The 24383-nt window shown below is 39.6% G+C and overlaps 3 protein-coding genes across 3 annotated transcripts in view; all 3 read right to left on the reverse strand.

Annotated features, from left to right (window-relative positions):
- Positions 1 to 24383, reverse strand: part of LOC148047474 (uncharacterized) — a 161273-nt gene that overhangs the window by 43663 nt on the left and 93227 nt on the right. The gene's annotated exons all lie outside the window — the stretch shown is intronic.
- On the reverse strand, positions 4188 to 7143 carry LOC148047476 (uncharacterized). The gene is made up of 2 exons (XM_087708059.1): positions 5613 to 7143; positions 4188 to 5502 (listed from the first exon to the last, which is right to left on the reverse strand). Exons 1-2 carry the CDS (start codon positions 6999 to 7001, stop codon positions 4762 to 4764), a joined length of 2130 nt encoding a protein of 709 aa, XP_087564185.1. The 5' UTR covers positions 7002 to 7143; the 3' UTR covers positions 4188 to 4761.
- Positions 7130 to 22741, reverse strand: LOC148047477 (uncharacterized). Its single transcript, XM_087711603.1, has 3 exons — positions 22678 to 22741; positions 18741 to 20634; positions 7130 to 8350 (listed from the first exon to the last, which is right to left on the reverse strand). The coding sequence occupies exons 2-3, from the start codon at positions 20007 to 20009 to the stop codon at positions 7130 to 7132; spliced, it is 2490 nt and encodes an 829-aa protein (XP_087567729.1). The 5' UTR covers positions 20010 to 20634; positions 22678 to 22741.

The raw sequence follows: 24383 nt of genomic DNA on the forward strand, positions 1-24383 counted from the left end.
CTCTTGGTTGGAAATGCCTTTTTTTTCCTAATTTGTAATTTTAAAGTAATAAAATATACAAAACAAAAATGATAGAAAATAAAGATATAGAAAACAACATTGAAAATAGACCCTCGTACAGTTGTGCTTTCCAATGTTCTTTCTATCGAGTAATTGTACCATGGATGTATGGTTGCAGAAGTTGATTGAGTTGGCTGAAATGGCAAAATTGACTAGTTTGATTAAAGAATATAAGTACTTTTGTTTCCACATGGAGGAGACCACTTTTAGCTTTGTGTTTGAAGTGGAAAAGACTGAAACTTTTATTTTAGGTTTTTTCAATTAAATTGGCAGATCTTTATAGAAATGGCTTGTTCATATTATTATGAAAAAGCAAAAAGTTGTGATTTGATGTTAATGCCTTATTTTACTGCAACAGAGTCTGTTTCTTTTTCCTTATCCTTCCTCACTTCCCCCTCTTTCTCCCCATTTTGCTTTCTACTTTTGTATTTTAGATCTTGCTTTATCTTATAATTCAATAAAAATGTTAAACCAAACAAATCCTGACTTGAAGTCCATTCCTCAGAGAAGCATACCAATGATGGCTTGTAACAGTGGTGAAATTCAATTTTTTTTTACTACTGGTTCTGTGGGCATGGCTTGGTGGTGGTGTTCTGTGACTAATTGGGCGTGGCCAACTCAATGTCACTCATGGCCACACCCACTCAATCACATCACCACCACCACCAAGCCACACCCACAGAACCAGGTTGAGAAAAATGTGTGTATGAATCCATTCACAGTGGAGCTGCTGCTCCCTCCCTCCCAAGGGTCAAAGTACCTTAAAGGGACAGGCTGCAGCAGCTCTGCTATGAATGGAAGGAGAAATATTTGGATTGTCTCTGCTGTATTTAATGTTGACTTCTGTGTAGAGACAATCCAAATATTTCTCTCTGTTCACAGCAGAGCTGCTGCAGCCTGTCCCTTTAAGATAGTTCCTGGGAGAGAGGGGGCCGAGAGGGACCATAAAGGGAGCAGCAGCTCTGCTGTGAACAAAGAAAGGTTTGGATTGCCTGCTGCAGAGGTGGGTTCCTACCAGTTCGCACCAGTTCGGTAGAACTGGTTCGTCAAATCTACCGAATCGGTTAGAAGAGGTTCCACTAGAAAGGAAGAAATAAATAAATAAATAAAAGAAAAAGTGAGAGAGAGATGAAAGAAAAAAAGGAAAAAGGGACAGAGAGACAAAAGGAAGGAAAGAGAGAGAGAGAGAGAGAGAGAGAGAGAGAGAGAGAGAGAGAGAGAGAGAGAGAGAGAGAGAGAGAGAGAGAGAGAGAACACATGGCCAGCAAGCTACTCCTACCAGGTCACATGGCCGGCAAGCCACTCCCACAAAGGAGGCCACACCCACAGAGTAGGTTCAAAAAAAAATTGAAACCCACCACTGGTCTGCTGCATTTAAAATTGAATTCTGCGGGAGGGGCGGAGCCTGGATGCCGTGACGAGACAACGTGTGATCTCAAAGCTCTGAGATCGCACTCAATACTTTTATTGCTGGGGGGTTCTAACGGACCTAAATCATCCCGAAGAGATGGTGAATAGGAAGATTACATCTTGCTGATCTCGGGGATATCGCAAAATCTCCGAGAAAAGCAGGCTTAAAGTCTTCGGCTGGCAGTAAAAATTCCAGTCTTTCAAGGCTGACAAAATCAGGGCAATTTGGAGAAGAAGTGTTTAGCTGGTAAGAAACTTTTATTGTTTAAAGAAAAACGGACTGCCTAAAATTTTTTAAAACTAACTTAAATCAAAAAATAGAAGAACTTAGTGGAGATTTTGATCTTTCTAATGGCTTTGGACAGTGGTTATCTTACTTTTTAAATGTTATTTACATGGATTGATTCTAAGGAAACATTTTCAAATGGATGGATTACTCTAACATTTCTTCTGACTCTCTGTAAGCTAATTGACTACAAATTGACTGTTTACATCTTGACACTTATTGCTTTGCTGTTCTGGCTTAAGATCTGATAAGATTGTACAGCTGTTCCCTTTGTAGTCTGCTTTCACTTGCAAATCAGCCTTGCTGAGCGTTTAAGAAAAAATACAACTGCGTATAAACATGGCGTCTCTTCAAGCGTCTCTCCAAGCGATACTTTCAGCTTTGAAGAGGGTGTTTAATACAGAGGAAAGAATTCAGAGAAAATTGGATTATTTGGTGTTTTTGACTACAAATTGTGAGGAAAAAACTGAGGATGTTCATCAAATGCAAAATAAGAAGATGGAAATTCAAAAAATTGAAATGGAAAACGGAGATAAAGAATTTGAGCTCGTTGATGTTCGTGACAATTGGTTTATTTCTGAGGGAGGAAAGAATGGAATATTTGGAGTTAAATGGAGAGAAAATTTACTTCAAAGGACAGGACATAGAAGGAGAAGAAAATACTAAAGAATTTATGGACTATGAAATACTATTTGCAAAACATTTGATAACACTGCTGAGAATTAAAGACAAGCTGATAAAGGAAACAAAAGGTGGACGTCAACATTATATGAGAGATACCACAAACAAGAAGGTGCAAAGATTACTTCGTATGGACTCGTTCAAAAAGATGTTTGGAGAATTGGATCCACAAATGGCAGTAGATATAAGACTGTTCTGTTATTGGAGAGGTACAGGTTGATAGATGGAAGAGTATAATTCAAAATTAGCTAAACTTAGTTAAATCCATTGGTGATAGGTATAGTTAAATAAAAATTGATAACGATAGTAATGTATACAATGTTGAGTTGTTATGATAAGTAATAATTGGATATGAGAAGGGAAGGTTAAAAATATTTTTGGACTATATATAAAGATTATTAATAACAATAATAATTATAATAAAAAAACTATATAAAGTTAAGTTTTAACTAATAGGGGGAAAATGTTATGATATAGGATATAGTTAAATAAAGGATAATGATAATAAATTATATACATGGAGGATTAGAAAACTTTGGTATTAAATATTATGGATGTTTAGCTAAAACAGGATATGAGGACTTAATCTTAATGGAGGATTTTACAAATAAGTAAATGAAATGCCAGCATGTGGTTATGTATTGAATCTTGGTATACTTAAGGATGAAGGATGTTTAAATAACTGTAGTCAAATAAAAGCGGAGGTATGATGATGTCAATATAGTAAATATCCGAGTTAAGATATTTGAATTAATATGAATTATATTTGATGACGGTGGAAGAGATGCACAAAAGCTTTTTGAAACCAGCTGATATACTTTCTACAATATATGTTTGTTTTGAAAATAAATAAATAAATAAAAATTGAATTCTGCGGGAGAGACAATCCAAACATTTTTCACTCCTTTCACAGAACAGCTTCTGCTCCCTTTATGGTCCTATCAGCCCCCTCCCACCCAGGGACTATCTTAAAGGGACAGGCTGTAGCTGCCGTGAATGGAGGGAGAAACGTTCGGATTGGGTGGGTAGGTCGAGTGGCAGGAAGAGGTGAACGGTGACAGGAGGGTGTGGGTGGGGGCCACCAGAGATTTTTTGTCACCAGTTCGGAGAACTGATGCCAATCATCCCTGCCGGCTCGACTAAACAGGGCTGAACTGGGAGGGTTTCATCCCTGGGTTGTAAATTCAAGGATTGTTTGCAAAGCTGAGCTTTTTATACCATTCTGACTTACTAAACAAAGGCTAAGAACTATCTGTATTACACCCAGAAAAAAAAAAAGCCATTGCAGTGGATATCGTTTTCTGGAAGCATCATGGAGAGGAAATAATTGTTGTATCTAGCTGGTGGATCACCCAGAAGAATGTGAAGGATCGTGGTGAGAAAATATTTTTGTTCTGGGAGATCCCCTTCCTCTAGGACTGATGGAGGAGTTTGGGATTATGAGTGCACACAAATGAATGGCGTTGTGAGTGTGAGCTCTTCCCAAGAAGCTCTCACGGGGAGCATAGCGACTTCTTAAAAGCCCTCTCAACATGGTTTTGAAATTGCAGGTTTCTTTGGAGAAGGCTGAAGCAGATGTGGCTCCTACATATTCAGAGTTAATAGACTCAATGCGTGATGAACTGAACTTTCTTAAGACAGGGGAATGGACTTGCCATATCTAACTGGAAAATTATTTGGAAAATGGATCAACCAAGAGGTTTTATGATTTGGGGGAATATGACATAACTGTTGTCTTATTGTTCTCAACTTAAATTTTAAGAAAAAGATTTATTAATAAAAATCAAACAAAGCTGTTTTCCTTCCAAAGCAGCAATCCGGAAGGTAAGTATGGTAGGATCACACCTCTGTTAATCAATATACAAAAACACCAGCCAAAAACCTTTTGAGGAATTCCACTACTTCTGCAAAAATTAAATTGATAACGAGAAATTGGTAGCTATCCCTTTTCTCTTTTCCTTTTCTCTCCACTTACAAATCTAATTCTGAGATAGGTTTTCACCTAACATTCCTAATGAGAGATGAGAAATGAAATTCAAGCCTTATCTAAACTCATCAACTTTTCCCCCAGTTGGATTCCAGGTGGGCAATAAGGAACAATTTAGGCCAGAAGCATCATCCACAGCCAGATTTATCTCCTCTGTGAGTCCTCCAGTATATCACCAGGTTCGAATTCTGACAAAAACTTTGCCACAAAGGCTTTCAAAGACTTTTTCTCTTGTGCGAGTCCTGTGATGTTCCACAAACTTGGAATTCTGACTGAAATATACCCACAATCAGGTTACTCTAAAGGTTGTTCTCCTGTGTGAAACTATTTCCACATTCTACACATGCAAAGGGTGAATTCTGTGAATTCTCTGATGTCTTACCAAGTTGGAATTGTAACTGAAATGTTTTCCACAAACAGGACATTCAGAGGGTCTCCCTCCTGTGTGAGTTCTCTGATGTCTTACCAGGCTGTAATAGTGACTGAAACTTTTCCCGCAAACAGGACATTCAAAGGGTTTTTCTGCTATGTGAATCCTCTGATGATTCAGCAGATTGGAATTCTGACTGAAACTTTCCCCATAATCAGAACATTCAAAGGGTTTCTCTCCTGTGTGAGTCCTCTGATTGTTCACCAGGCTGCAATTCTGCCTGAAACTTTTTCCGCAAACAGGACATTTGAAGGGTTTCTCCCCTGTGTGAGTCCTCTGATGGTTCACCCGGTTATAATCGTGACTGAAACTTTTCCCACAAACAGGACATTCAAAGAGCTTCTCCCCTGTGTGAGTCCTCTGGTGTTTTACCAGGTCATAATTCTGACTGAAACTTTTCCCACAATTAGAACATTGAAAGGCTTTCTCTCCTGTGTGAGTCCTCTGTTGTTTCACCAGGTTGGAATTCTTACTGAAACTTTTCCCACAAACAGGACATTCAAAGGGTTTCTCCCCTGTGTGGGTCCTCAGGTGTCTCACGAGGTGGGAATATCCAATGAAACGTTTCCCACAATTTGGACAGTCATATGGCTTCTCCCTGCTGTGAGTCCTCAGATGTAACATCATTGATATCACCAGGTTCAAATTCTAACAGAAACGTTTGGCACAAACAGGACATTCAAAAGGTTTCTCTCCTGTGTGAGTCCTCTGTTGTTTCATGGGGTCAGAATTCTCATTGAAACTTTCCCCATAAACTACACATGCAAAGTGGGAAATCTGTGAATTCTCTGATGTGTTACCAAGTTGGAATAGTAACTGAAACATTTATCACAATGAGGACAGTGAAAGGGTTTCTCTCCTGTGTGAGTTCTCTGATGACTTACCAGGCTGTAATTGTGACGGAAACTTTTCCCACAAGTAGGACATTCAAAGGGTTTCTCTGCTATGTGAATCCTCTGATGAGTCAGCAGATTGGAATTCTGACTGAAACATTTCCCACAATCAGAACATTCAAAGGGTTTCTCTCCTGTGTGAGTCCTCTGATGGATCATCAGGCCGCCATTCTGCCTGAAACTTTTTCCGCAAACAGGACATTCAAATGGTTTCTCTCCTGTGTGAGTCCTCTGATGGTTCACCAGGCTGCAATTCTGAGTGAAACTTTTCCCGCAAACAGTACATTCAAAGGGTTTCTCTCCTGTGTGAGTCCTCTGATGGTTCACCAGGCTGCAATTCTGACTGAAACTTTTCCCGCAAACAGGACATTCAAAGGGTTTCTCTCCTGTGTGAGTCCTCTGGTGTTTCACCAGGTAATAATTGTGACTGAAACTTTTCCCACAATCAGAACATTGAATGGGTTTCTCTCCTGTGTGAGTCTTCTGATGATTTAGCAGACTGGAATTCCGACTGAAATTTTGCCCACAATCAGAACATTCAAAGGGTTTCTCTCCTGTGTGAGTCCTCTGATGGTTCAAGAGGTCAGAATTCTTACTGAAACTTTTCCCACAATAAGTACATTCAAAGGGTTTCTCTCCTGTGTGAGTCTTCTGATGGTTCATCAGGTTAGAATTCTGACTGAAACGTTTCCCGCAAACAGAACATTCAAAGGGTTTCTCTCCTGTGTGAGTCCTCTGGTGTTTCGCCAGGTCAGAATTCTGACTGAAACGTTTTCCACAAACAGGACATTCAGAGGGTTTCTCTCCTGTGTGAGTCCTCTGGTGTTTTGCCAGGTTAGAATTCTGATTGAAACGTTTCCCGCAAACAGAACATTCAAAGGGTTTCTCTCCTGTGTGAGTCCTGTGGTGTTTCACCAGGTCCGAATTCTGACTGAAACTTTTCCCACAAACAAGACATTTGAAGGGTTTTTCTCCTGTGTAAGTCCTCTGATGGGTCACCCGGTTATAATTGTGACTGAAACTTTTCTCACAAACAGGACATTCAAAGAGCTTCTCCCCTGTGTGAGTCCTCTGTTGTTTCACCAGGTTGGAATTCTTACTGAAACTTTTCCCACAAACAGGACATTCAAAGGGTTTCTCCTCTGTGTGGGTCCTCAGGTGTCTCACGAGGTGGGAATATCCAATAAAATGTTTCCCACAATTTGGACAGTCATACGGCTTCTCCCTGCTGTGAGTCTTCAGATGTATCATCATTGATATCACCAGGTTCAAATTCTAACAGAAACGTTTGGCACAAACAGGACATTCAAAAGGTTTCTCTCCTGTGTGAGTCCTCTGTTGTTTCATAGGGTCAGAATTCTCATTGAAAGTTTGTCCATATACTACACATGCAAAGCGGGAAATCTGTGAAGTCTCTGATGTCTTACCAAGTTGGAATTGTAACTGAAACGTTTATCACAATGAGGACAGTGAAAGAGTTTCTCTCCTGTGTGAGTCCTCTGGTGTTTTGCCAGGTGAGAATTCTGAATGAAACTTTTCCCACAAATAGGACATTCAAAGGGTTTCTCTGCTATGTGAATGCTCTGATGATTCAGCAGAATGGAATTCCGACTGAAACTTTTCCCACAATCAGAACATTGAAAAGGTTTCTCTCCTGTGTGAGTCCTCTGATGGTTCACCAGGCTGCAATTCTGAGTGAAACTTTTCCCGCAAATAGGACATTCAAAGGGTTTCTCTCCTGTGTGAGTCCTCTGATGGTTCACCAGGCTGCAATTCTGACTGAAACTTTTCCCGCAAACAGGACATTCAAAGGGTTTCTCTCCTGTGTGAGTCTTCTGATGATTCAGCAGACTGGAATTCCGACTGAAACTTTGGCCACAATCAGAACATTCAAAGGGTTTCTCTCCTGTGTGAGTCCTCTGATGGTTCAAGAGGTCAGAATTCTTACTAAAACTTTTCCCACAATAAGTACATTCAAAGGGTTTCTCTCCTGTGTGAGTCTTCTGATGGTTCATCAAGTTAGAATTCTGACTGAAACGTTTCCCGCAAACAGAACATTCAAAGGGTTTCTCTCCTGTGTGAGTCCTCTGGTGTTTCACCAGGTCAGAATTCTGACTGAAACGTTTTCCACAAACAGGACATTCAAAGGGTTTCTCTCCTGTGTGAGTCCTCTGGTGTTTTGCCAGGTGAGAATTCTGACTGAAACATTTCCCACAAATAGGACATTTAAAGGGTTTCTCTCCTGTGTGAGTCCTCTGGTGTTTCACCAGGTCATAATTCTGACTGAAACTTTTCCCACAATAGGAACATTGAAAGGGTTTCTCTCCTGTGTGAGTCCTCTGGTGTTTCACCAGGACAGAATTCTTACTGAAACTTTTCCCACAAAGAGGACATTCAAAGGGTTTCTCTCCTGTGTGAGTCTTCTGATGATTCAGCAGACTGGAATTCCGACTGAAACTTTTCCCACAAACAGAACATTCAAAGGGTTTTTCTCCTGTGTGAGTCCTCTGATGGTTCAAGAGGTCAAAATTCCGACTGAAACTTTTTCCACACTCAGAACATTTAAAGGATTTCTTTGCTCTGTGAGTCTTCTGATGGTTCATCTGGTTAGAATTCTGACTGAAACCTTTCCCGCAAACAGGACACTGAAAGGATTAATCTCTTGTGTGAGTCCTCTGGTGTTTCGCCAGGTGAGAATTCTGACTGAAACTTTTCCCACAAACAGGACATTCAAAGGGTTTCTCTCCTGTGTGGGTCTTCGGGTGTCTCACGAGGTGGGAAGATCCATTGAAATGTTTCACACAATCTGGACAGTCATACGTCTTCTCCCTGCTTTGAATCCTCAGATGTATCACCAAATTGCCATTTTCGCTAAAGGTTTTGCCACATTGGGCATCTCTTCTGTGTGGATTCTTTTGTGAGCCAAGAAGGATCTGTTCTGACAAACGCTTTTGCCACGTTCAGATAATTTGTATGTGCTTTTCTTTAGAGTAGATTCTCCCCTGCGTAATCATTTACAATTTGAAGTCTGCTTTTTCCATAATAGGCATACCTTTCTCGATGGAAATATGTCTCTTGACATTTTAGTGTATTGTGCCCTTGAGTTCCACATACTCTACTTTTTCCAACTCGAAATCTGTTATTGATTTTCTTTCCTTTGTCTCTCACCTTTTGTGGAAGGAGAATTCTGGAAAGGGAGAATATTTTTATTTCTGCCTCAATCTGCTTTGCTTTTCAATGTTGCTTGTTAGTCTCAGTCGTCCAGTGCGGTCTTCCGGCATCATGTTTACCTGTAAGATTCAAATGAAAATGTAGCTTTTATTGTTTGTAAAATGGTTGTAGAAGATGAGAAAAAAGTATACATTACAGAAAAAAAGCAAACATGCCACAATGCTAGAATAATCTCTTACATTAATTGTGACTCATTTGACAACTGGGATCCAGTGACATGCGGTGAGGTTTATGGCTGGTGAGGCAAAAAGAAAGAATGCGGCTTTTGGCCGCCACTGCGCTATGTCCGACATAGCAATAGCAATAGCAGTTAGACTTATATACCGCTTCATAGGGCTTTTAGCCCTCTCTAAGCGGTTTACAGAGTCAGCATATTGCCCCCACAGTCTGGGTTCTCATTTTACCCACCTCGGAAGGATGGAAGGCTGAGTCAACCTTTGAGCCGGTGAGATTTGAACCGCTGAACTGCAGCTTAGCAGTCAGCTGAAGTGGCTGCAGTACTGTTCTCCCCCTGTATGTTATTTTATTTTATTCGTACTTGTAAGCCGCCCTGAGTCCCCCCCGGGATTGGATGGCATATAAACCCATTAAATTGCTAAATTGCACTCTAACCACTGCGCCACCTCGGCAGGGCGGCTTTTGCCTGCTTCAAGAAAGTTTTCTTGAAAGCGGCTGTTGCCCGTTTTCTTGAAAGCGATGACCGACGCTGCCGCTATGTCCAACATAGAGGCTTCCCGCCTCTATGTCAGACATAGCAGCAGGACGGCTCACCCGCTTTCTTGAAAGTAGGCAAAAGCTGCCCTGTCGCTATGTCAGACATAGTGCCGGTGCGGCCAAAAGTGCCAGCCTGCCAGCAGAGGCGGGTAACAGACCCGTCTCTGCTGGTGGGCTGCCCCGACACAGAGAAAGAAAGCTGGCAGGCTGCCCCTCTCTTCTCAAACAAGCCGCTTTCTAGAAAGAAAGAAAGTGCCAGTCCGCCAGCAGAGGCGGATAATAGACCCACCTCTACTGGCATGCTTCCCTGGCACAGAGAAAGAAAGCTGGTGGGCTGCCCTCCCTGCCTCTCCGAGTGAAGAAAAGCACACACACAGAGACAAAATACTTACAATTACCTACAAATTACATTAATTTTGAATTCCTCCACCTCCCTCCGACCCACATATCTTTTCCAGCTGTTTCACAATCACAGTGGCAGGCCAAAGATTCTTAAAGGATCTTTGCATAATTCTGCATGATATTTGGAACGCTGACACACAGAGGATTTCAACTCTGCTCTTGTCTGCCATGATGAAAATGTAAAAATATAAAAGGAAAAAGGCAACAGCTGCTGAGGTCAGGCTGGGTTAGCTGCTGCCAGAATCCCTGATGGATGACTCTGCTTAACTGTTTAAAAAAGCCTCTTAAAAAACGCCCTCTACAGGAGGAGGTGAGAGAACCACGTGCCTCATCTACATGAGGAATGTTTCGGCTTTTAACCCTTGCTTAACTCTGCTCGAGTGATCATAAAGTCAGACTAAATGAGGCACGTGGTTCTCCCGCCTCTTCCTGTAGAGGGCACTTTTTTAGAGGCTTTTTTAAACAGTTAAGCACTAAGCACTGTGGCTCTGGCAGCAACTACCTCAGCCTTTTTCCTTTTACATTTTTCTTTTCTTTTCATGATGACAGTGGTGAGGCACTGTCTCCCCTGACTGCACGTCACTGCTGGGATCCAAGTTCCATTATGCATTCAGTCATGAAATTCACATGTTGACTCGGATCAGTCACAAATTCTCAGCCTTGCAAAGGGTTATCATCAATTACAGTTATGCAAAGAAGAAAGTACATCCTCCTTGAGCTCTATGATTTTATGTATCACGGCATAGTAAAAATAACCTCATTCTTAGCGGTTAAAAAATAGGAAAATATAACATCAGATGAGCAACAACAGATGATATATTACACCTATGGCATCATTTTCTTTTACAAAAACAAAGCCAAAACAGACGTGAAAAACTGAGAAACTAAAAACACTCTTCCTTCTTCCGAAGGTATGAAGAGGCAAAGTAGCAGCCAGTGCTGCTGATCAAATGATCATCAGCAAGTGTGACTATATCTATGAAAGCCAAAGTTGTAGGAGTTTCCTGTTCTCCAGCATTGAGGTGTGAATTAAATGCCAAAGAGTAAAGACATCAGCGGGGATTTTAGAGAAGCAATTGTTGCTGCCCATCCATCTGGGAAGGGTTATAAGGCTCTCCCCAAACAATTTAAACTCCATCGTTCCACGTTCCACATTCATAAGTGGAAAACATAGAAGACAATTGCCAACCTGCAATGCTCAGAGAAATTACAAAAAATCCAAGCATTACATCTCAGGCTCTACAGGCTTCAGTTAGCATGTTAAGTGTTAAAGTTCACGACAGTTCAATTAGACAAAGACTGAAGGAGTTATGGTCCTTTTGGAAGGGTTGCCAGGAGAAAGCATCTTCTCTGTAAAAAGGACATGGAAGAAGCACTTAGATTTGCAAAGTTTCATCTGAACAAATTACAAGACTTCTGGAGCACAGTCCTTTGGACAGATGAGACCAGAGTGGAGATATTGGCCATAAAGCACAATGCCATTTTGATGAAAACAAAACAAATCAACACCAAAATCTCACACCAACCATCAAGCACAATGATGAAGGGGAGATGATTTGGGCTTCTTTTGCAGCCACAGGAGCTGGCTACTTTGCAGTCATTGAGTCGCCTGTGAATTCCTCTCTATACTAAAGTATTCAGAATCAGAACAGACCTGGAAGGGACCTTGGAGGTCTCTAGTCCAATCTCTGCTCAGGGAATGATTTATATCATTCCTGATTAAATGCTGTCCCGTCTCTACTTTAAATCCTTCAGTAATGAAGAGCTCACAACTTTTGGAGGGAAGCTGTTCCCAAGGAATTAATCTTAATTTGAAGGAGACTTTTTAAGATCCTCCCAACAGCAGAAAATTGCGCCCACCAGTGTTAAAGCATGGAGCACCAGTGGACTCAAAATTTGGGGAGGGAACATGGAGCAGCAGCTGACATACTTCAGCCTAACAGCCTCTCTGCTTCCACATCATGGAGGAAACCAAACAGCTGGACTTGCTCCCAGCCTCTCCTCCGACCTGACCTGAACTCACCTTCTAGATGCTGTTTCGACCCTGAGAAGAGCACAAAATGAATGATCCGGAAGAAGTTCCTCTCCTCCCATCCTTTCTAGCAACGCTAAACTCGATGCTTTTAACTCCTTGAAGCTCAACCACATATCCCTATTAAGGGGATTTCTAGTCTCTGATATATGACTGCCATTTCCCAATAGGGGGCAAAAGAACACGCTTGTTCTATCTTTAACGTGTTTGTAAGGCGTTTTCACTGATTAAATGCTATCAAGTGATTTTTGTCTCCTAGTAACCTACTTTTGCAACTAAGCCATATGAAATGTGATGCTAAATAGCTTGTGAAAGTTAGCTACTGAGCCCTAAATGTTTATGAAGTCTTACACAATTACATAGAGTTGGAAGAGACCAACTCTCCAAGCAGGGGACCCTCTTACTATTCCAGACAAATGGCTGTCCAATCCCCTCTTTAAAAACCTCTTTAAAAACCCCAGTGATGGAGCACCCTCAACTTCTAGAGACAAAGAATTTCCACTGATTCTCACTGAAATGTCTCCTTGATTCTAGGTTGGGTACCTTTTTGATAAGTCTCCCCCTGTTACTTCTTGTCCTGCTCCCAGACACATTGGACAATGGATCCACTGCCTTTTTTCTGTGTCAGCCCCTCAGATATTGAAAGGATGCTATGATGGCATCTGTAGTCCTTCTCTGTGTTAGACTAGACATATCCAGTTCCTGCAATAATTCATCGTAAAACTCCTTTGGAGTAGAAATTAAAAAATTACAAGAAGAAAGATATATTCTAAATCAAAAGAAGAAAATAGAACAATTGTTTAAAATATATCCAAAGTTGAAGTATGCAATCTCACATATTACCAGATTTTGAAACCATCAAACATAGAACAATTTGTAATCCGGAACTCTATCAGGCAGTCATAGTTGGTCTGTTATGCAGTATTTATCACATAATGTGGCCAGATATTACCAATACAGTCAACATTTTATTTTTTTAATAAAATTTTTATTAGTTTTATTACAAACAAACAAACAAACACACACACACAAAAAGCATAATCTGTCATTACATCTTGTAGAAAGCATATCCATTGGTCACAGGTACATTTCGTACGTTCTGTCCACAAACACATATATTCCATTCAGTCTAAACTGTACATGTTAAAAATTTATATATTTTACTATTACCATATCAGTTTTCATTTAGTTAAGATTTCAAAAACACAGCCACCTGCTGGCATTTTTTCCCCTTCCCCCAGTTCCAGTCAATATGCCATATCTCTATATCCTTATAACATGTTCTAAAAATAAAAAATAAAGAAAAAATAAAGTCAGTAGGATATCTTATATTTCCCCTCTCTAGCATATCTTTATTATTATAGTTAACTAAGGGTTGTTTACATTTTTCTCTCCTCTTCTCTCCACAAACGCAAAAAGCAACAATCTCTGAACAACAATCTATTAATATATGTTAATGAAATGACCATTTAAAATCTAAGACAATCTAAAGAAAGAAGAAAGAAAAATATTGACATTTCTAATTAATAATCGCCAAAGTATATGTTAACCTTCCCTTTTGTTTTTATAGTTGAAAAACAGGGAGAAAGAAAAAAGGAGGGGGGAAAAAGAAACAGTTGTTTGGCCATTTCTACTCCAAATTAAAATTTCTAGTTGAAAATCTCCAAGATGTGCATTAACATCCCCTTTTATTATTATAATTAGAGAAAGACAGAGAAGGAAAGAAAAAAAAAGAAAACAGTTGTTTGCTATTTACGTCACATCACCTCATATTCTAATCCAAATTATTTATAGCTACATAAGAAGGTCTAAAGCACAAATTCATAGGTTTTATCATTCCACCAGGTCTCAGTTGCAATTTGTGGCCTGGTTATTTATCCTAGTTAAGGTTATCCTTTCATTGTTAATATCATGATATATTACATGTTAGCGATTAAACATTCAATAATAATCTATAAGAGTCCGCAAAATATGAACATCCCTACTTATTAACCATCAAAATTAACTAATTTTTAACATCAATTTGGCATTATCAACCTGTGTCCTTCCAGTAGCAAAATGAATCTTTCTCTCTCGCCAGCAGCTGTGTCATCTCTCTTATTAAAATCTTTTCAGAGTTTATCATTTCTCGCCGCACTCCATAGCTTGAAGAATCTCTCATGTAATTTCGTCGCTCTTTAATTGTTATTAATGTAGGCTTAACTTTGGTTGTCAAACTTGTTTCTGGATATATTTGTCTTTTTAGTTCCATTTTTTCCACTCTTTTTTCCCCTCCTGCATCTTGAAGTTGAAAGAAAGGCTCCAAGTTGTCAAAAACACTTTTCCAGCTTCCCTTCTTTTCACTTTTGCTCGTATTTAGTCCATTAGTAGATTCATCTGACATCTTGTCCTTATTTTCTATATTTCCATTCTCTTCTTTAATCTCTGGGGCTCCAACCCTCTCCTCTTTAACTGTAGCACCCCATAAACTGTCCCATTTCTTGTCCAATCTCTTAAGTCCTTCTGCAATATTTTGAAGTCCAGCCAGTATGTTTTGGATTATTAAATTTTCTGCCTCTGAATATTGATCCATTTTTCAAAATGCAAAGAAATATAAAGGAAAAAAAATTAAGAGGAATCTGCCACCCTAGCCTGTCAAAGTTTTAGGAAATGTGTCTGTATTTATTTTGAATCTTAAACACCAGTTCTTTCAAGGTTCTTTAAAATAGGAGGGTTTTTATTCTTGCTTATCTTTTTCCTTCTCTTGCCAAAATATTTACCAGAAGCAGTAACAAAAACAAGTTTCGTGCTTTTTAAGTTTTTCCAAACCCTTCCATTGCAAGTTCAATGAAACCAAGTGAAGCAGAACAAAAGATACATTGTAACCAAAACAGAAACAAAGTTTAAACTTTGGCTTCCAGGTGGCAGATTCAATAAATTAGCTGTTTTAACCAGTAGAAGAAGAAAAAATATGTTGAAGTAAGAAAATAAGTTTAATTTAGCCAACAAAAAAAAAATAGGGTAGTAAAAAGGAAAAAAAAATAGAAAGAAAAAAATCAGTCCATAGACTACAAGCAGGGAGACAGGAAATGTTGCAATTACTTCAATCCACAAAACATTGTTACTAACAAGAGCAGGAAATCTTCTAATAACAGTCCAATAAGTGTCAAAAACGCCACTTTATTCTTATTTTTTTTAAAAAAGTTTCTTAGCACGGATCTTATGAAAGTAAAAAAAAAGAAAAAGAAAACCTCACCAGATGGAATGCTTTCGCTTCGTCTCTTCCTTCAGGAGCGGTCTCCAACTATGCCAGCCTGGGGGCTACCTGTTTGTCCTCAGTTGGAAGCGCTACGCTTGGGTCAAACAGGGACTTTGCGATGTCCCTGTGACCAGCAAGGCTTTGGCTTCCCTGTCGCCATCTCTTCGGGACGGTTTAGGTCCTACCGGACCATCCAAAGACAAAAGTTTCATCGAAAGACCCGGACTGTCGGGTCTATGCGATGTGTCGTCGCAACGTGGCTCCTCCCTCTGTACAGTCAACATTTTAACCTGCTACACATAACAACCTACACAACAACACTGGTAAGGAATTAAAACGATACCATGGAATTTTAGGATTGCATTTACAACCATCAAGTAAATGGTTAATAAAGGATTTGGATATTGAAGTGAAAGTAGTCATACCAATAACACAGTAGGTAACACAGCATGTGTACAAATGGCAACAGGTGCGAGTACAAACAGAAGAAAGCACATTGTCATAAAATAATGTAATGTCAGACAAGCAGGGAAAGAAAATGCAATAGACATAATTTATTGACAGAAAATAATTTAGCTGACCTCATGACAAAACCATTAAGTATACAAAAACACAAAAATCTTGTGAAACAATTTAGTTTCAATGCTGTCCAGTTATAAATTGGAGGGGTCTTAGGATATTCAATTCAGTAGCTGGAACAATTAAATTGGACAATGGGCAAGAAGTGAGCAGTTGAGTGCTAGCTCCTGTATGAGCAATCAAAAGTATGATTGGTTGCCGTAGATTTAAAGGGGGAGTTTCCCATTTTCCCCTGCTTTCTTCTTCTTCTGTGTGCTCTGTATGCTATTTGGAGTTACCTCAGGATGTTCCTGTGTTCCTGCCCATTTTGTTTCCTGTAAATATGTTAAATATGTTAATTTATTTATATATAAAACTACAAATTTGTCTCAGTATCTCTGATTTCATTTGGGAACTTGCTGCATAATTTCCTGACAGAGGGCTGTCTCTATTACACTCAGAGAAAAAAGCCATTTGCAGTGGATGCCCCTTGCCAGAAGCATCACAGGGAGGGAAATAACTGTTGTGATTTGCAGCTGGTGGATCACCCTGAAGGATGTGAAGGATCGTAGTGAGAAAAAAACATTTCTGCCCTTGAAGCTCCCCTTCCTCTGGGGCCGATGGAGGACTTTGGGATTATGAGTGCACACAAATGAATCCCTTTGTGAGCCTGAGCTCTTCCCAAGAAGCTTCCATAGGGAGCACAGCCAATTCTTAAGACACCTCACCATGGTTTGGAAACTGCAGGTTTATTTGGAAAAGGCTGAAGTGGAAGTGGCTCCTACAGATTTGGAGTTAATAGACTCGATGCATGATAAACTGGGCTTTCTTAAGAAACTGAAGAAAGGACCTACTATATCTAACTGGAAAACAATGTGTTAGCTTATTGTTCTCAACTTAAATTTTAAGAAAAAGTTTTATTAATAAGAATCAAACAAATATATTTCATCTCGGAGAAATCAGAGACAATGATTCTGGTGATTTACAGTAAATAAGAAGCCATTCTAAACTTTATAAAAATTAAATGGAATAGTAGAATGTTAACAAAGTGCTTTTATGTTTAACTTCATTGTTGGTTCATCTGTTAGTTACATTGCCTTTACATATTTATACAGATGAACGTCAAATTGGTTGTAAATAAAGTAGAAGTTCAGAAATTTTGGGCCTGCTTCAGGAGGGGAGGAAACTAATATTGCTCCAATATGTTTATGAATATTCTAGTTGGGGATAATAAAAGTAAATCTGTTTTTGTCCTTTTTAATTTTTTTTTTTTACATGTCTTTTCTATTCTTGTTTTGAGCTTGAAAAAATATTTCTGTTTTTGCAGTTTGTACTGTAGATTAATATTTTGAATAAAATAACCTTAAAAAAAAAGTCCCTTTACCACAAGCATGTTTATGGTGCTGCTGTGGACCTATTTTCTAAACTGCCTGTAAATTCATAGAATCGTAGCAACGTGTGGTTGTTTGTATCATTGTGACCAGAACTGGACACACTATTCGACATCTGCTGTCCCCAGCACACTGTAGAGCAACTCTATCACTTCTTCTCATCTTGACACTAAGCTTATGTTGATGCAGCCTACGACTGCATTGGCTTTTTTCAGCAGTGGCAGCACTATGCAGCACAATACTGGCACAAGTGGTACTTATCATACGACCCGGAGATACTTGGCCTGCCCTTTTGGAGATTTCCCAGAGGCAGCCACCGTTTTCAGTGCACCGATTATTCCTCAACAGTTCACAAAGTGTTAAAGTAGTAAAACAGAATACTTTGTCCTAGTGACAATGACTCAGAAGCAGTCACCGTTTTGACACAGACGTAGGTATGATGAAATGGCAGCTGCTTCCACAAGTCCACCACATGACCCAGGCATGAATCCCAAGCGCAATCAAAATAACAGCTGCTTCCATGAAAGTCATGAAGCCCACAAATGTGTGTCTTGCCTTTCTTCACCAAAATGAGGTTCAGAGATCTTCAAAAGGTATGAAGAAGAAGGATGTTGTTATGCCTGATGGGTTGGGAGTCAGGCCTAACAATTGCAGGGACCCAGTGGGAATAGGAAAATGCCGGTGGGTAACCAAAAGGTGGGGTAGTGGAGGTTAGGCCTCCAAGAGAGTATCACAACTCTCAAATACTCATGGTTCTGCTTAACAACTTGAACATTTGTTTAACAGCTTCATCAGGGAGAGAAGGGGATGGGAGGAGGTAGTTAAGCAAAGTAATATCACGTAACTATTGCAACATGCAGCCGTAACTGGCAGGACCATTACAGTTGTGTCTAGATGACTACTTATATGGTGGCTAGGGTATTCTGGGGCTCAAAATATGGAGGACACCATGGTAGAAGACGGAAACTCCACATTTGGGGATTCCATAATCAATATACAAAAAACATCATCCAAATTTGTTGCTGGTAATGAGAAACTGGTAGTTAGCCCTTGTCCATTTCCTTTTCTATCCACTTCAAGTCTAATTCTGAAATAGGTTTTCACCTAACATTCCTAATGAGAGATGAGAAATGAAATTCAAGCCTTCTCTAAAATCATCAACTTTTCCCTCAGTTGGATCTCCATGTGGACAAAAAGGAACAATTTAGGCCAGCATCATCCACAGACAGATTTGTCTCCTCTGTGAGTTCTCCAGTATATCACCAGGTTCGAATTATGACATAAATTTTTGGCACAAACAGGACATTCAAAGGGTTTCTCTCCTGTGTGAGTCCTCTGGTGTTTCACAGGGTCAGAATTCTCATTGAAACTTTCCCCACGTACTACACATGCAAAGGGGAAATTCTGTGAATTCTCTGATGTCTTACCAAGTTGGAAATGTAACTGAAACATTTTCCACAATGAGGACAGTGAAAGGGTTTCTCTCCTGTGTGAGTTCTCTGATGGTTCGTCAGGCTGTAATTGTTACTGAAACTTTTCCCGCAAACAGGACATTCAAAGGGTTTCTCTCCTGTGTGAGTCTTCTGATGATTCAGCAGATTGGAATTCCTACTGAAACTTTTCCCACAATCTGAACATTGAAAGGGTTTATCTCCTGTGTGAGTCCACTGATGGTTCACCAGGCTGCAATTCTGACTGAAACTTTTCCCGCAAACAGGACATTCAAAGGGTTTCTCAGCTGTGTGAGTCTTCTGATGATTCAGCAGATTGGAATTCCGACTGAAACTTTTCCCGCAAACAGGACATTGAAAGGGTTTCTCTCCTGTGTGAGTCCGCTGATGGTTCAAGAGGTCAGAATTCTGATTGAAACTTTTCCCACAATCAGAACATTCAAAGAGTTTATCTCTTGTATGAGTCCTCTGATGGTTCATCCGGTTGGAATTCTGACTAAAACGTTTCCCACAATCAGAACATTCAAAGGGTTTCTCTCCTGTGTGAGTCCTCTGGTGTTTCGCGAGGTCAGAATTCTGACTGAAACGTTTCCCACAAAGAGGACATTCAAAGGGTTTTTCTCCTGTGTGAATCCTCTGGTGTTTTGCCAGGTGAGAATTCTGACTGAAACGTTTCCTACAAACAGGACATTGAAAGGGTTTCTCTCCTGTGTGAGTCCTCTGGTGTTTCACCAAGTCATAATTCTGACTGAAACTTTTCCCACAAAGAGGACATTCAAAGGGTTTTTCTCCTGTGTGAGTCTTCTGATGGTTCACCCGGTTAGAATTCTGACTGAAACATTTCCCGCAAACAGGACATTCAAAGGGTTTCTCTCCTGTGTGAGTCCTCTGGTGGTTCACCAGGACAGAATTCTGACTGAAACATTTCCCGCAAACAGGACATTCAAAGGGTTTCTCTCCTGTGTGAGTCCTCTGGTGTTTCACCAGGACAGAAGTCTTACTGAAACTTTCCCCACAAACAGGACATTCAAAGGGTTTCTCCCCTGTATGAGTCCTCTGGTGTTTCACCCGGTTATAATCCTGACTGAAACATTTCCCACAAACAGTACATTCAAAGGGTTTCTCCCCTGTGTGGGTCCTCAGGTGTCTCACGAGCAGGGAATATCCAATGAAATGTTTCCCACAATCTGAACAGTCATACGGCTTCTCCCTGCTGTGAGTCTTCAGATGTATCATCATTGCCATTTTCGCTAAAGGTTTTACCAAATTGGAAGCACTTGTAGGACATTTCTTCTGTGTGGATTCTTTCGTGAGCCAAAATGGATCTGTTTGGACAAACCCTTTTGCCACATTCAGATAATTTGTATGTGCTTTTCTTCAGAGTAGATTCTCCCCTGTGTAATCACTTACAATTTGAAGTCTGTTTTTTCTATAATAGGCACACCTAAGGAGCTTTTCCACAACTGATATTCTTGAGAAGAACAAAAATATATGTGATCCCTTGTTGAGTGGTGCTTTGATTTAAGCCCTTTCTTTCTTCCAGGGCAACACCTATATTACTGTCTGCCCTAGATGCCTATCCAATTGACTTTTTCCTCCCCACTGACTTCAGGATATTTCCCTCTTTCTGAATGGAAATATTATGTCTCTTGACCTTTTAGTGTATTGTGCCCTTGAGTTCTGCATAATCTACTTTTTCCAACTCGAAATCTCTTATTTTCTTTCGTCTCTCACCTGCTATGGAAGGAGAATTCTGTGGTTTTTCTGATGGAAATAGAGAATATTTTCATTTCTGCCTCAATCTGCTTTGCTTTTCAATATTGCTTGTTAGTCTCAGTTGTCCAGTGTGGTCTTCCGGCATCATGTTTGCCTATAAGATTCAGATGAAAACGTGACTTTTATTGTTTGTAAAAGGGTTGCAGAAGATGTGAAAAAAGAAGTATACATTACAATGAAAAAGCAAACATGCCACAATGCTAGAATAATCTCTTACATTAATTGTGACATTTGACTACCGAGATTCAGCTCAAATATCTATGCAATCATGATATTCATTTGTTGAGCTAGGTCAGTCACAAATTCTCAGCCCTGCAAAGGATTATTATCAAATACAGTTGTGCGAAGAAGAAAGTGCACCCTCCTTGAGCTCTATGATTTTATGTATCACGACATAGTAAAAATAATATCATCTTTTGCCGTTAAAAAATAGGAAAATGAGGAACAACAGATGATATATTACACCCATGGCATCATTTTCTTTTACAAAAACAAAGTGAAAACAGACGTGAAAAACTGAGAAACTAAAAACACTCTTCCTTCTTCCGTAGGTATGAAGAGGCAAAGTAGCAGCCAGTGCTGCTGATCAAATGATCATCAGCAAGTGTGACTATATCTATGAAAGCCAAAGTTGTAGGAGTTTCCTGTTCTCCAGCATTGAGGTTTGAATTAAATGTCAAAGAGTAGAGACATCTTAGAGAAGCAATTGTTGCTGCCCATCCATCTAGGAAGGGTTATAAGACTCTCCCCAAACTAAAGTAGGACGTAAAGTGAGATTTGGACATTAAGTGTGAAACCTACTGGGTCAGGCTGGACAGCCTCTCAGGGCCCCTTTACTTCTATATTAAAAGCCACATAGACAGAGTTGGAGCTTGCAAAAGAACAGGAAGCGAGTGCCTAACCACAAGATGTTCTAGCCGATGTCCCTATGTCAAAACCTATGTCAAAAGTCCAAGGTTCAATTAGTTTGTTAATGACACGAACTCCATAACAAAAGGAGAAGTAAGACCCCATCTCCTTATAAGGCTTTCTCCTCAAGGTAACCACTAAGAAATAAGTTAAGTGTTCCCGTGTTACGCTGCCTTTGAGAATGTAGAAGAACGTGTGCTTCGATAATGAAGGTTGTTCACAACTTGCAATGCTAGCCATGGGCTAGCTTTCTGAACCTGGCTGCCAGATAAACTTTTCCTGTTTCCTGATTAGTCTAAAGCCTGTCATTTTCTGCAACAAAACAATTTAAACTCCAATCATTCTACGTTCCCCATTAATAAGTGGAAAACATAGAAGACAATTGCCAACCTGCAATGCTCAGAGAAATTACAAAAAATCCAAGCATTACAGCTCAGGCTCTACAGGCCTCAGTTAGCATGTTAAGTGTTAAAGTTCACGACAGTTCAATTAGAAAAAGACTGAAGGAGTTATGGTCCTTTTGGAAGGGTTGCCGGGAGAAAGCATCTTCTCTGTAAAAAGGACATGGAAGAAGCACTTAGATTTGCAAAGTTTCATCTGAACAAATTGCAAGACTTCTGGAGCACAGTCCTTTGGACAGATGAGACCAGAGTGGAGATATTGGCCATAAAGCACAATGCCATTTTGATGAAAACAAAACAAATCAACACCAAGATCTCACACCAACCATCAAGCACAATGATGAAATGGAGATGATTTGGGCTTCTTTTGCAGCCACAGGACCTGGCTACTTTGCAGTTATTGAGTCGCCTGTGAATTCCTCTCTATACTAAAGTATTCAGAATCAGAACAGACCTGGAAGGGACCTTGGAGGTCTCTAGTCCAATCCCTCCTCAGGGAATGATTTATATCATTCCTGATTCATTGCTGTCCCGTCTCTACTTTAAATCCTTCAGTAACGAAGAACTCACAACTTTTGGAGGGAAGCTGTTCCCAAGGAATTAATCTTAACTTGAAGGAGACTTTTTAAGATCCCCCCAACAGCAGAAAATTGCGCCCACCAGTGTTAAAGCATGGAGCACCAGTGGACTCAAAATTTGGGGAGGGAAGGAACATGGAGCAGCAGCTGACATGCTTCAGCCAAACAGCCTCTCTGCTTCCACATCATGGAGGAAACCAAACAGCCGGACATGCTCCCAGCCTCTCCTCCGACCTGACCCCAACTCACCTTCCAGATGCTGTTTCGATCCTGGGAAGAGCACAAAAGCCACTCGGCACATCAACATCCTTCCTTGAATGATCCGGAAGAAATTCCTCTCCTCCCATCCTTTCTAGCAACGCTAAACTCGATGGTTTTAACTCCTTGAAGCTCAATCACATATGCCTATTCAAGTCACCGATAAATGACTGCCATTTCCCAATAGGGGGCATAAGAACACGCTTGTTCTAGCTCTAACGTGTTTGTAAGGCGTTTTCACTGATTAAATGCTATCAAGTCTTTTTCGACTTCTAGCAACCTACTTTTGCAACTAAGCCATATGAAATGTGATGCTAAATAGCTTGTGAAAGTTAGCTATGGGCTGAGCCCTAAATGTTTATGAAGTCTTACACAATTACATAGAGTTGGAAGAGACCAACTCTCCAAGCAGGGGACCCTCTTACCATTCCCTCTTTAAAAACCTCTTAAAAAACCCCAATGATGGAGCACCCTCAACTTCTAGAGGCAAAGAATTTCCACTGATTCTCACTGAAATGTCTCCTTGATTCTAGGTTGGATACCTTTTTGATAAGTTTCCCTCTGTTACTTCTTTTTTTTAAAAAGTTTTTATTTTATTTTAAAACACACAAAAATATACATTAAAAATACCATCAGTTACATATCTATTTAGCATGTTGTTTGGTCACAAACATTTGTGCATCCCCGTTTTCAGTTGCATATAGAATCAGTAGTTATCAGCCCAATATACGTTAGTACATTGATCATCATAAATCATATATTCAATTGACGTATAATTCTTCCTTTTAAACATGTATTCTAAGGATTAAATTCATATATATGCTATCTGTCACATCGTTGTAAACCCATTAAATAGTAACATATCTTAATGGTATTGTCTCATATAATCAACTACAATTATTGTTTTTTCAATTTAAACAAGATATTCTAAATATTCAATTCATATATATTCCAAAATTCCATTACTTTTTCATAAATCTATAGAATCTATATTCAATTCATATTTATATATATACCAATATTCCATTACATTGTTATAAATCTATAAAATCTATATAAAAGCAATATGTCTTTATAATGTCTTCTATCACATTCTATTATTACAATTCAAGATTATGGTAATTGTATCATTGAATAAAACAAGTCCCAAATCTTATAAACTTGTTCATCCTCATGTTCTCTGGTTTCAAATGTCAATTTACTCATTTCAGCACATTCCATTGTTTTTCGAATAACTTCCTCCTGCATAGGTATTTTCTCATTTTTCCATTTTTTTGCAAATACAATTCTGGATGCCGTTAAAATATTTACAATCAAATATTTCAAGTCTTTATTGTATATATGTGGTATAATACCCAATAAAAGAGTCTCTGGTTTAAAGTCTATGCGTTTCTGTGTCCTTTTTTCCCACCACATGTGGATTTTAGTCCAATGCTTTTTATCTTCTGTGCAAGTCCACCACATGTGGTAGTATGATCCCGGTGTCTGATGACATTTCCAACATTTTTCCAATTTGTTTTTTGGACATTCTTGCTATTCTCGTTGGGGGTAGGTGCCACCTGTAAAACATCTTATACAAATTTTCCTTATAAGCTGTTGACATTGTCATTTTATAATTTTGGAACCACAATCTCTCCCATTTCTCTAGTTCAATCCCATGTCCAAAATTCCCCCCCCCAAGCTATCATAGGTTCTTT

The sequence above is a fragment of the Thamnophis sirtalis genome, unplaced genomic scaffold (genome assembly GCF_051295495.1).
Source record: "Thamnophis sirtalis isolate CommonGarterSnake01/CBP01778 unplaced genomic scaffold, rThaSir2_p1.2 scaffold_3, whole genome shotgun sequence".
In the NCBI taxonomy this organism is placed as follows: Eukaryota; Metazoa; Chordata; class Lepidosauria; order Squamata; family Natricidae; genus Thamnophis; species Thamnophis sirtalis.

Bases quoted from the DNA above. Each gene is read 5' to 3' on its own strand.
- LOC148047477 (XM_087711603.1), bottom strand. From the start codon at position 20,009: ATGGCAATGATGATACATCTGAAGACTCACAGCAGGGAGAAGCCGTAT. The intron at 8,351-18,740 runs GTAAGACATCAG...AATTCTAACCAG, and splicing joins TCAGTTACATTTCCAACTTG to ATGAACCATCAGAAGACTCA.
- LOC148047476 (XM_087708059.1), bottom strand. From the start codon at position 7,001: ATGATGATACATCTGAAGACTCACAGCAGGGAGAAGCCGTATGACTGT. The intron at 5,503-5,612 runs TAGTTTATGGGG...CGTTTCTGTTAG, and splicing joins GATTTCCCACTTTGCATGTG to AATTTGAACCTGGTGATATC.